At 39.8% G+C, this 13,242-nt stretch overlaps 1 protein-coding gene across 1 annotated transcript; it reads left to right on the forward strand.

The window, feature by feature from the left end:
- Positions 1–4,211: 4,211 nt before the first annotated feature.
- LOC146963596 (TLE family member 5-like) lies at positions 4,212–12,560 on the forward strand. The gene is made up of 7 exons (XM_085768250.1): positions 4,212–4,697; positions 7,320–7,417; positions 7,840–7,903; positions 8,023–8,067; positions 8,170–8,232; positions 8,367–8,441; positions 9,211–12,560. Exons 1-7 carry the CDS (start codon positions 4,671–4,673, stop codon positions 9,448–9,450), a joined length of 612 nt encoding a protein of 203 aa, XP_085624376.1. The 5' UTR covers positions 4,212–4,670; the 3' UTR covers positions 9,451–12,560.
- Positions 12,561–13,242: the final 682 nt, after the last annotated feature.

The raw sequence follows: 13,242 nt of genomic DNA on the forward strand, positions 1-13,242 counted from the left end.
CTCCATCCATTTATAATAACTGTTTGGTTTCTTTAGGAGCCCTCACATTTGTTTTGTTTGATTTAAAAGAAGAAAAAAAAACTACAAGAAACTCGTATTTCCTCTTGGTTTTTAGACGCAGCGCTGTAATGCATACCTAGAAAAATGTACAGTATGAACGTAGGTGGACTTTTTTTATCAGTGATTGAAGACCTATGCGGTCCATGCTTGCTATTTGTAATTTAACACAAAAAAATTCTGTTGTCAGTTTTTTTGCATTATTAATTTCCAGTTTTTTGAGGCTTGCTTTGATAGTGCCAGTGAAGTGCAGATACTTTTTTGGTCTTTGACCTTTTCTACAGGTGACTTATCCTTCATCCTCATTAAGGGCTATCACAGTGCATCAGGCATCAGACAGCGGGGAGTGGAGTACAGGACCACAGTGAACCAAGTCATCCACTACTAATTCTTGTTTATAAATGGAGATTTACTCGCAGTATGTGCTATAAGAAGTATAGGCAGGGTGTTAATGCAAACATAAAGTGTGTGTGTAGAGAGTTTACCAACACTAAGCAGTTTCCTTTTTGTATTTCTTTCTGTATCTGCCCCCTTTGGAGAATTAGGTGGACCATGTATCTGGCTCTCTGACCTTCACTACTTCATGTTTATTTGCATTGGTATCACAGTGTTACCTGTTGCACCTCATGCAGTGTAGAGACCCTTATCACTAAAGACACTAGTACCAGGAAAAGTATTGCATCCCCCCCTAAGTATTTGAGATGTACCTGATAGCCAAGAAATCTTGAGGACCATACTGGTGGTTTTGCATGTTTTAACCCAATTACTACAAATCTTACACTGTATTGTCGTCCATTTTTCAGTTTTATAGGTTGGTTTCCGACCTTCCAGGCAGCTGCTGGTTTCTGTAAATGGCACTAATGTTGAAAAGTAACTTGAAACGTGATTTCTCTTTTTGTCACACTTGCTTTTATTGTGTGGTGGTTGCAGCGGTAATACAGTGACCAAATCTCCCTTGTGGGTGCTTTCAAAGAAGCTCTGACATCACAATTTCAATATTATTTCAGCTGTCAAAGTAAGAAGACAATGTAATAATGTGTAATGTGAAATTTCTTGTCTGTTGGGTAGTTTTGCGCTTTGGCAGCCACTGCTTAAATTCCCAATCTTGACACTTGAACATGAACTCACCAAGCACCAGTCCAACTTGGATGTATGGACGGATGCACCAATCTAAGTCTCCTGAGACCCACAACCAGTGTAATACCAGTACTCTTTTTTCCCCAAAATTTATAAATTGCATACCTCACTGAGTGGAGCTTCAGTTGAGTCATTTTATTTTGAAGTAACATCCTGTGGCATTAAAAAAAACTGAGCCAGAGTCACGTCCTGACTCATGAAGGAAACACTAAGTTTTATAATGACACTGAGAAACTAGTTTATTTGGATCAATTATGTAAAATCAATACGTGATTGTAAAGTAAGATCGACGTGGGCACTGATGATCAGTACATCTCAAATCAGTTTCATGTCACTCATAAGTTGTTTTTCTTGGATGAAAACCAACCAGAAGCTGCTGAGAAGACAGGAAGTCAATCTAAAAACTGATGATTTGAAAAATGGTGGGAGGTCATGTACCAAGTTTGAACTCTATTTAATGTAATGGGGCTAAAATATCTAATTCTCAAAAAATACCAGTGTGGTCCTCCATTTAGTCTGCTAAAGATGACACTAACCTTGTGTGGAGGACATAGACAGCCAACCATTAGAGCAGCTGTCATTAAGAGAGTGTGGATGCCAGTATTTAAGCAGAATGATTATACCAGTATGAAGACCCCAAGTATTTATCAGTAGTTGTGTTAAGATGTACTGTGTGTTGAGAGCAGCTCACTTTCATAGTGAAGAACCAATGTTGTATTTTAAAACTTGACACTACAACTCTGGCACATGGTGAAGGGCTGACTTGGCTTTTAGTTGTGGGTTTGGTAGTTTTGTCAGCAGCCCATTGGTGCAGTGTGTTTTTGACACATTTAATCTCAACATATATGAGCTGGAAAGAGGGAAGGCCGTCTTCTGTGTGACACTTAGATCTCTTTCTTGTTCTTTCATTCTTGTCCATTTTATGAGCAAGACTGGACTGGTGTTTCACTACAAAACTCTTTATTTATTGCCTCTCATTGCCTTGAATAACGATAGACGGCGTCGCTGGCTCGTTAACGGTTTTCGGAGCATTTGCTCTCGTGGCCGGGGCTGTGTGATGTCCCTTCCTGTGGGCCTGTCAGAATGAGTGGAAGCAAACTTATTATCTTTCAGACATCAGTTTGGAGTCAGTGCATATTCAAAAAACTTAAGCTTGTTCCTTTGTTGTTTTTTTCATTTTCTTTCTGTGTATGATAAGAAGACATTACCAGAACACTATTATTTAGGACCACTTGATTTTATTTTTTTCCTCACTCCAATGAAACCTGAAGGTCAGTTGTGTAGTGGTGTATAAAATGCTGTTTTTTTTCCTCTTTATTTTGTATGTAAACCAAATGTAAATTATGTATTATACTGAGTGTGCCAACCCCACTCTATCTAGAGCCAGGCTCTCTCTAAGTGCCAACGCTGTGGTCATTATCAAAAGGACCACCACCCGAGATGGTCCCCCTTTTTAAATAAAACGAACCAGAGACTAAAAGGATAGATGATTAAGTACACACAAAGACTTTATTCTGTATTTAAGATTGAAGATTTAAAAGATAATCTGCTGTTTTTTAAGAAACTGTAATTATAATTGCATGTGCTGTTTATTTTGTGTTGGAAGTGAGGGCTTGGATGTTTTCATTGAAGCAGAGCCCTTGATGAAGGGGGTTCAATCAGTTGGTTATTATCGATTATTGATTTACATAACTCTTGCCATATTTTTTTATGTGTTTCATGTATTTGTTTCAACCACTGTTGCCTGATCCTCATTCAAACATGAACATGACTTATGATCATTGCCGCCTTCTAAGAGAGAAACATAATGACAAGGTATCTGTTTTAAATTGAAATAAATTTGTTCCTATACTTGCTGATGTGTGCATTGAGTGGGTTTCATAATTGTGTATGTTGCTGATGTCTGAGGTTGTAGTATTTCTGTAAAGATAGTAGCTACAACAGGTAGTAACGATCTAGTATCTTTTACAAACAAATATTATGATTTCCTGGATTAAGTCTTATAATAAACAAAGAACTCCTGGCAGACTTTATTTGGATCAATGGAGTGTTTTCTAAGAAGGTGCTCCTGAAAACTCAACGTCCCCAAGGGTCTGGCTGTGATGGCCCCCTATTATCTCGTTCTATTACATATCATGGCTGCTGTAGAGCTGATTACAGTTTTATAAATAAATCAAGCAACCAATGTGGGTTCAGATTAATTTGAACAGTAAAGGCTTTGAATTACTGATTCAGTTTTAATACGCCAACATATCCTCAATCCATCTGTGACACAAAATTAAACTGATGTCCAGACAAAAAAAAATAATGTTGACAAATGTTACAATGTTACAAATACATGACATAATTATTTTTATGTGACTTTTACTTATTTTTTATACATTATGCTGTTTTTTTTTTTAGTTGAATCGTCTAAAGAAATTTTTTTTAATAAAAACTGTGTGCTCTTATTTTTAGTAAGAAGAAACAGACACACAGAACTGAAAAACAACTATAAAATGATCACAGGGATACAAAACAACTACAGAGGCAAATAATGACGGGGAATAGGTGCTTAAAGTCAATGTAGATGTGTAAAATGACCAAAAAGACAACGACAACTGGAAAGAGACTCAAGTAAACGTTATGTCTGGGCTATTTCTGCGCAATCAGTCGTTATTTCTTATATTTCTCAACATTACTATGAAATTGACCGTTATTTCTAGGCTATTTCCAGACATTATGACACAATTAATTGTTATTCATTGGCTATTTCTTGACATTATCACATAGCCTAATTAACGGCCTGTAAATTAAAGGGTTACCCATTATTCTATTGCTAATGGGAAAAATTAACATTGATGTCGGTAGCACTAACTAATTTTATACTATGTGTGTCCAGCTCCGGGCCCTAGTCACCTGCTTGGGTTGCCTGCCCTGGTCCACCACCTCTGGCTGCGGGCGCCGGCCCCCCCTCTCGGTCTCTCTCTGCGCGGCCCTGGCTGCGGCTGATAAGCGGGTCAGTTCATCTGTGTGTCACACGGGGCGCCCGCTCCTGCGCTGCTCGGTTTGTGTTCCGGGTGATGCTGCTCTTCTCTTCAAAGCAGAGGAAAGTCGGGGGCTCATGTGTCAACATCCAGGGTTTCCCCCGGGGAGGCGTATAGCGTTAACGTTATTCCAAAAAAAAAAAAAAAAAAAACCCTGACTGACGCCGCTCCTGTGAAGACCCTTTTATTATTATTATCCTGTTATAAGCCTGTTCATCCTTTGGAGGCCGCCGCGGTGTTTCTGACATTAAACACCACAAGACGATCTTCGGCTTGTGCTGCTTTGACGTTAGCTGACGTTATTGTAAACGATGACAACGATGAGTACAAAGTGCGAATAGCGTCTCCAATCATTTAATAATATCTAAGGGGGGACCTGTTAGCTTAGCCGGCTAGCCTGGTGGTGGTTTGGTTAGAGCAAAAAGAAACGGACTGAAACACACTGCTGACATGATGTTTCCTCAATCAAGACACTCGGTAAGTTTGACTAGTTGAACTTATTAAGCAACGAAGCTAAGCTAAGCTAACGCTAGTTAGCAACCGACAGACAGCTGAGACTTTAGCAGGTAGCTGTCAGCTCGCCTCACAATACAGGACCACCGAGCATCTCCTCGCGACATTATACCTTTTATAATACAAGAGAAGCGTCCTCTTAAAACATTAAAATAAAAAAAGTTGTTTTGTTTGTCGCTAACTTGCCTGTATGTGCCTTTAAAATGCAGCCTGTCGTTAGCTAGCGCACTCAAAACAGCTAACTGAAGTTGATGGTTCAATGTGGGAGAGCAAGTTGGTGTGTTCGTCTGCATTGATTATCTCGTTTGTTTGTGAACAAACTAAATGTGACATTGGCAGTAGGAAACACACTTTATCTTTGAATTATTTGATCAAAACTGCAAATCTTCATGCAGATATTGGTTATAACTTCAATCAATACTTGGTATTTTTGATGAGAAACACAATGGGTTGATGGACAAATTACATTATTCCATATTTATTTTTGACAGACGAACAACTAATGTCAAATTAACTGTATCTAGCCACTGTAAACAGTGAATGGTGAATAAAAACAAGTATTTATACACAGTACCAAAACCAGGAAGAGGTATAAACATTTTAGTTAAAGGCTTTAATTGAAGCATCAGTGTTAACACTCTCTAAATACTGGATTAATTTGAATACCAATCAGTATTAATGCAGGGTAGAATAAAGCTGAAATGATCAGGACTGCCTGCACCTAACAATTATTTTCAAATTCAGTTGATCTGATCATTATTTTCAAAGAATTAACAATCCAGTTGTGCATAATAACAATAGCCTAAATCATTGCTTTCTGATGTCCAAGAAGTTGTCTTGAGATGTCCAGTTTGGTTGACCAGCAGACCAAAACACAAATAGCCTATCGGACACTTAAAGGTTCTTTTATTCCAATCAACATAATCAACTAAAGTTTGGTGCTCTTGAAACAAAAACAAACAAACAAAAAAGTTCATTGAATATCTGTAGATTTGAATTGTTCTTGGCACAGGACAGTACTTTTGTATGTCAGCTTGTTTGCTTGGACATTGTGGTGGGCGTTTCTCACTATTTACTTAAATGTTACCGATCAGACGATCAAGTGAATAAGTCACAGTTGGATTAATATAGAAAACAGTTGTTGCAGCTACACTGTAATGATTTTATAAGCAGCTAATGCCACTTCAGACTTTATTGTGCACCACCCAGAGAAGAAAACCACAAATTAGGGAAGCGAAATAACTAAGCACAGACAATTGACCAAAGCGAAGACAGTGTTGTCTCTTGGTCACACAAGGCTGGTTGAATGTGCTTATATTTTCTTGGTGGTTGTTTCGACATATGACTGTTGTTCCTCTTTCTAAAACCAAGCGGGACCAAAGATCTTTCTAAAGATCCAGTGACAAGGAAGACAAGTTTAGTGTCAAACCGCTGGTGATAATTATAAGTCATTATCACCGCTTGAGCATGACTCACATTCACACCTATGGAAATTTTAGTTGCCATTTAAACTTGTTGCTGCAATATCTTTTGCAGTTTATTGTTCGGTTTCAAAAATAATTTCCCCCGAAAGGCTGACTCAGTTAATTTTATATTATCTAAAATGGTACAAAAACAGTGAAACAGGCCATCACTCTTTTGCATAGTCCAAAGTCCAGCAGGTTTCTTAAAAATTCAACCACTCATCATTGCAAAGTTTACTCAACAATCAGTGAATCAACAAAGTCTGAAAACTTCACTTGTACTGTTAAATCATGTCAAGTGCATGAACTTTTCATTTTGGATGCAGAGTTTCAACCTCTGTGTAACCAAGCGACTCCATCCTCTCCATTCAGTCCCATAATCCCGCTGGAAACCTCTTGCCCTTGTGCCACTTATTTAGAGAGTAATGAGGTTTAGGGCACAGGATAAACCCTGGATTACGGCTTTGGACTGATGGTCTAAGCGCCGTCTATACATAACCAGACTTCTAATACAGCCTCTAAATACCTCTCACATATGTGCAGCACGGGCACAGGCACGCTTTAATCTCGCCTTCTGTAAACACATTTCCTCAATCAACACAGTCTGTGCTCTCTGCAGGAGCCAGACCAGTGTTTTTTTCTGTTTTTTTTTTTTAAAGGGGAGTGTGTTGTGTTGTGTTGTGTAACATTTTGTCACAGACAGCTGTTAAATATGTAATTGAGTGCGAGTTGATCTGCCTTTCCTGGTTGTAGGGGACGAGATAAACTTACTCTCGCCTTCTTGATCTCATTTCACACTCTAACACAGACTCGAGGCTCGGTTAGGCCAACCTTCATTTTAACTATCCTCTCAAAGGGTTAATCTCAGAGGTCACGCTGCTGTTTCGAAACAAACCCAAACACACTTAAATTAAAACACGCACTCATCATCTGGTTTCTCAGCAGCTGGACAAAAGACAGTTGCTTGTTTGTTGGACAGTTTATAGTTCAGCAAACGAAACACTGATGTATCAGTGGTACGGTCGTGGTTCAGAGTTTGTGGTGATAAATGAACATGGAGCATTTCTCATTTAATGCAAAGTTTCTGGAAGTGTTCATGTTGTTGTTTCTGTTGTTTTCCCAGGCGTCCTCTCAGTCCAGTCAACCTCTCAAGTTCACCACTTCTGACTCCTGTGACCGCATCAAGGACGAGTTCCAGTTCCTCCAAGCACAGTACCACAGGTTGGTTCACACTAAACCCACACACCCACACATATGTTGCACATCATCACTATAAGAAGAAGTCACAAAGAAGTAGTGCTGTGTCTCTGAGCTTCATATTCACTGTGATGTTTGTTTTTTATTAGAGACTGTGACGATACAATGAACATCTTAGCAATAAAACAAGTACTGTGGTCTTAATTAGCTCAGCGTTGCTACGAGAAATGTTTTCATTGACGTGTTTTACAGCTGAAAATGCACTGAGTGAGTCCCTTGTTTGTCTGTTTTTGCAAAAGTGCATTGAAGATAACACTTTTGCAGATTAACTTGTGTGCACCCGTAACGTTTTAGAAACCAGCTCATGAAACTAAGTGTTGTCAGTCAGGTGTTTGTTCCCACGCCGTCCTCTCATGCTCCGTTTTATATATTTTTTCTCTGAACAGTTTGAAGTTGGAGTGTGATAAACTGGCCTCTGAAAAGTCAGAGATGCAGCGTCACTATATCATGGTGAGTTGCTGCTGTCCCTTTTTTCAGTGTCATGGTGCTTTTTTAATCAGTTGAATACAATCTCTGGTATGACTTACTGTATTCTAACTTTTGTCCCCTTCACTCTCTGTTTACTATAGTACTATGAGATGTCCTATGGGCTTAACATTGAAATGCACAAACAGGTAATCACCATCCTCCCAGAAAACATTTTTCTTTCATGAGCCACTTTTGTGTGGAGAGCTGCTCTAATATATTGTTTTCCCTGTTAATTGTTTTCTTTGCAGGCTGAAATAGTCAAGAGACTGAATGGAATCTGTGCTCAGGTGCTGCCTTACCTGTCACAGGAGGTAATGACACTTACAAAACAATACATTGATTGCCCAATTGAGGGGTCTATGCCCAAACATATTTTCCAGCTAATTCTTCTTCCAATGATCTAAACAGCTATGTAGTATGACCGTGTTGTGCCTTTTGGTTCCAGCATCAGCAGCAAGTCATGGGCGCCATCGAGAGAGCCAAGCAGGTCACACCGCCTGAGATGAACTCCATCATACGAGTGAGCTTAATTTCACTGTCTACTGATATTGTCTTCGTGTATGTGAGGCTGAAGATATTTAGCAACAGACAGCCAGCCATTATGTTACCAAATCTCACATCACTACTCTCATAGTCCATTTTACCTCGAGCAGGAAACTCAGAGGCTGGAAAATGAAGCAAACACAGACGTACCAAAAACTACTAATGTCTGCCTGAGGCTGTGTGACTCCGAATACATGTCGATCCCCAAATCCTCCCATGTTAAAACGTGCATCTTCAGAGCAGAATTCGACATGTGTACAACCTGGTTTACAGACAGTTTTTGTCTTTATGGCCAATAAAGACTAAACTGTGACAGCTGTACAGGGGGTCAGTTTTTACATAACTTGTTAAAGTCTCATTAAGGCTTAAAGTTTTGCATAATTGCAGCTTTGAGTGACAGTTGAGTGAGCGTATTCTTGCCACAAGCTGGAAAGCGCTGAAGTTTCAGTTTCACACACACACACACACACACCCTTCCACATTTATGGATTAGCTGGCAGTTTAGCAGAGTCAGGTACGGGCAGGATGGCGACAGCAGAACAGCTCACTGTCCAAAACCTGTGGGTGACGTCACAGAGGCTACGTCCATCTTTATTATTTAGTTGATTCGTCTGTGATTCTACCTCTAAATCATGTGAAATTCATTCATGCACATGTCTGTACGCACATACATTAAACTCTTATCATCTCTTATGGATCTTGTAGCTTGTGAACTGATTGTGTCTCGACCATCTGTGTGTATTCAGCAACAGCTCCAGGTGCAACATCTGTCCCAGCTCCAAGGCCTGGCCTTGCCCGTGACCCCGCTCCCCCTGGGCCTCACCCCTCCATCCCTGCCCGCCGTTTCTTCCAGCTCCGGCCTGCTCTCCCTCTCCTCCATCCTGGCCAACTACTCCCACGGCCAGGCCCCGGTGGTCAAGGAGGACAAAGCCCGGGACGCTGCAGAGAGGGCACCCAGAGGAGACGACGGGGACAAGTCAGACTAGTGCCGACACAGTGAGGAGGTTTGAAAGGGGGAATGGTTAGGGGATGAAGTGTCGAGGAAAAAAAAGAAAAAAGAAAAAAAAAAAAAGAAAGGAAGATGAAAATGTAAATGGAGATTGATGTAAGTCTGGCTGCCTGTCTGCTGAGTGTCGATGTAGAGGAGTAACTGCAGGGATGATGACGAGAAGAGAGAACAGAGATGAAACTTTTGGATGTTTAGAGAATGAAACTGCTGAGTGGTTGAGAGTGAAAGTTCTTATTATTTAGTGGTAATAGACTCAGTTCAGGCTTCTAGACTTTAAATATATGCTTTTTTTTTTTTTTAGTATAAGCCACTGTTGTTAGGCTTAACCAAGATAAATGTTTTCCCATTTGGAGAGAGAGCTGAGGATGAAAGCTAACAGCAGTCTCCCTTACATGGATCTGCCTCTCACAGGTTTATCTTTCCTACTTCTTGTTGTTATCAGATCTGTATTCTATGTTTTGTTTTTTTTGGTTTATTTTTTTGTAGTCCCTCTGATTGTCTCTTACTGGTCCCTGTCTGCCAGTCACAGTTTAAAGTAAGTAGTTTTAACAACATCTCAGTTCCCTGTAGCTCGAATCACATTTTTCCAAAAAATGTCGACTGGAGCTGTTTGGTACCGTGATATTGTGCATTTATGTACTTGGAGCCAAATTAAATCTTAGCCACATGTTAAATGGGATGTTTTAAAGGGACATTTCACTTGTCAGGTGCGTTCGAACCCTTTCAAAACCTAAACCACCCATTTTCATATGACCAACCACTGGATGCATTACCTTAGCGGTGTACCTCAATCCCAAATAAATGGGATTTTATTCCATGAAAAACCCTATAGTTTGTACAAATGATAGTATACCCAGCTTTGGGGTTAATTTGTGTTTCATAGGCCTAGCTACTGCTGCTGCTACATGCGCTACATGGCATGGACCATGACTCGTCTTTAAATGACAATAATATACGCTCTGAAAAAAATTGACTTTATTTTGACATGTTGTTTTCGTGAAGTAAAAGACAGGCTATAATTAGTCTATAATTGTCTGTGTGTGCTCGAGTGAATGTGATTGGAAAGAAGAAAACACTTGCTTAATTTAATTTTTTTTAAAGCACCTTTTGTATTTTCCTCACCCTCCTGCCTCAGTCCTTCCCCCTCGTTGGTCCGCTCTCTAACAAACTTGAACAGGATCTACGCTTCAGAACCAGATGATCGTAACCAACAGACGAGTACTGTATTTCTGTAAGTTAGCAGAGCACTTCAGTTTATACTGAGACTGTATCAAGCACCTGTCTTTTCCTATCTTGCGTGTGACTATGAGGGGAGGAGATCCTCCCTTTTTTTTTGGGTTTGTTTGTTTCCCATTGTTTTGATGAAGAATGTGTCCATGGTGAGTTGTTGAAGCTCTGTTAGCAACAGCAAACATGCGTTCCTTGCCTCAGAAAACAGATTTCATCACCAGATTTTATGCTGGTGGCCAAATTCTTGAGCCCATTGGCACAATAAAAAAAAGACGGAATATTTTCAAACAAAGGCTTTGTCCCACTTCCACACTAAATACCGATTCCATAGAGCGTATATACCAGCTACTTATTTGGACAATTTACTTATATTGTAGTTCAGGTACAAGACAGGAAATACAGTTTTGCTTTAGCAGGGAGTGATATTAGTGTGTGCCAACAAATGTGGACTCTGGACAGCCACTGACAATTATACTGCAACAAACTAACAACATTATAACACATAGACAAAATAAATGAAACTGACAACACTTGAGTTGTGAGAGGACTGCTGATGGTCCTATATCTCAGTGCACAAAGTAAACAATAGCTGGTCAAACCTGTAGAGTGAGTGAATAAATAAACTTGGTTGTTGACGATGTCGAAGCAGCTGAAGGAACCTGGGAGAAACATTTTGCCGTCTCAAAGTTACATATACAGTGGATTTCTAAAGTTCCAGTTTAAATGGCATCTGGTGAAGCGGGTGTTGCATCCCTTCTTGTTAGTACAAAACTGCCACAGTGTCCTGGCTGTAAAAAACATTATACTCTAAAGGTTAATACACTGTGTAGTGTGGAACTGGGACGGTTGTGAAACAGGAATGTGCATGTTTCAGGCAGCAGAGGGCGGCAGTGCTCTCTCACTGCATCCAGAGAGGTCCAGGTCAGTATGTTGTGTTCACATCATCACCACCGTTTCACCACTGTTCCTCCTCCTCTCCTCTTGTCTTCGGTTGCTGAGTGTGTGGACCAAGCACTGGTTCACTGCAGGTGTTAGCTGTTACTCCCCTGTAATGTGAGCGCTTCCCAGAGCTTTGACAACCCACCGTCAAATGTCTGAGCACGTCCGAGATTGGAGCATAAACCTTTTCTCTCTGTATTTTATTTTGAAAAGCACTTAAGTTGTGGCTCAGTGCTCTTTCTGTTTTTTGTTTTGGGTTTTTTTTTTCTTCTCCTCCTCCTCCTTCTTCTTCTTCTTCCTGTCTGTGCTAGTGTTGGGAAGCTGTATGGTTTCCTTCCCTGGAGATTTGACTTCAATACATCGAGTGTGAGAACAGATCAGTTTAGTCATTTGCACTCTGTATGCTGACGTCGGTCTCTGTAGAAAACCTCCTTTGGCAAAACTCAGACATATGAATGGTATGTGTGTTTGTTTTTGCTGTGAAGGGCCAATTTGTATACATATGAATATATCAATATACATATTTTTTAAAGCATTTTTGTATGTTTCAAAGCTGCTTTTTAATGTGTGTGTATCATGGAAGACTTAAGTGTTGTATGTGTGCATTATAAGCCTACAGTAAGAGAGGCACAATGTTGTATACCATGTTGTTTTTCCTGTTTTTTTTCTCTCTCCCATTCTCTCAGTAGGCAGTAACACTTAACATTGTTTTCTAGGTTTGTAAATGTTTTATCCTTTTTTTTGTGCAAACAAAAAAACAGTTTAATGTGTTGATGAACACTGTCTCATTTTAAAAATACCTGGGGCAAAAAAAAAATGTAAACAAGCAACTGTGTACTCCTAATGAGAATGAATCAACCTTTTAGCAGTAAGGAAGCTTCTCTGGTGCCTTACAAATAAAAGACGTGATTGAGAGTGGCCATTTGTCTGTGCATGAGAGGGGGGAGAAAAACAAACTGAAGGACAAAAAGGCAACATTAAAGGACATCAGAATCACTTCAGCACTGGATTATTGGAGCTTGCCATGAAGTCATGAAATGTATCATTTTAGAGCCCGATCAAAATGTTCAGTCCAGTAGTCGACTCCCCTGCACCTTCTGCGTCATGAGGTTTGGTACTCTTCACTGACTCAGAAACAAGTTGACATTTTCAGGGGTGAATTAGATTACAGGAGTCACAATGTAATTAGAAATTCCTTTGAGATGAGTCGTAGATCACAGTATGAGTCACCACATAACCATGATCTTGTGATGCGTTTTAGAAAGTGTCTTTCAGCCCTTTGTTTTGATTCACGTAACACTTTGAACAAGGTTATAAAAATCAACTGTTCGTTACTTGCCAGGCAATAAGCAGCAGGCAGACACAGTAGAGCTTTTAGTAGCGGAAGAGCTATTTATTCCCCTTTTGGAGTTGAGAAAAACAGTTATGATGAAATTGAATATTGGACTTAAATTCATTAGTGGACATGTTGCTTCATGTTTGCAGGATGTAGGAATAAGCAGCTGCTTACAGGTTCATGATATCCACTTCAAGAGGCAAATGTGTAAATGTTGTGTTTACAGTTTGTTGCAAAAACTCCAAGAGAATTAAAAAAAAAAAA

Source organism: Trachurus japonicus, chromosome 22, assembly GCF_045865225.1.
Source record: "Trachurus japonicus isolate A0001 chromosome 22, Traja_1.0".
NCBI classification, from domain to species: Eukaryota; Metazoa; Chordata; class Actinopteri; order Carangiformes; family Carangidae; genus Trachurus; species Trachurus japonicus.

Excerpts from the sequence above, each read along its gene's own strand:
- LOC146963596 (XM_085768250.1), top strand. The coding sequence starts at position 4,671 with ATGATGTTTCCTCAATCAAGACACTCG. Across the intron at positions 4,698-7,319 it reads TTCCTCAATCAAGACACTCG|GCGTCCTCTCAGTCCAGTCA; the intron begins GTAAGTTTGACT and ends TTGTTTTCCCAG. Across the intron at positions 7,904-8,022 it reads TGCAGCGTCACTATATCATG|TACTATGAGATGTCCTATGG; the intron begins GTGAGTTGCTGC and ends TGTTTACTATAG.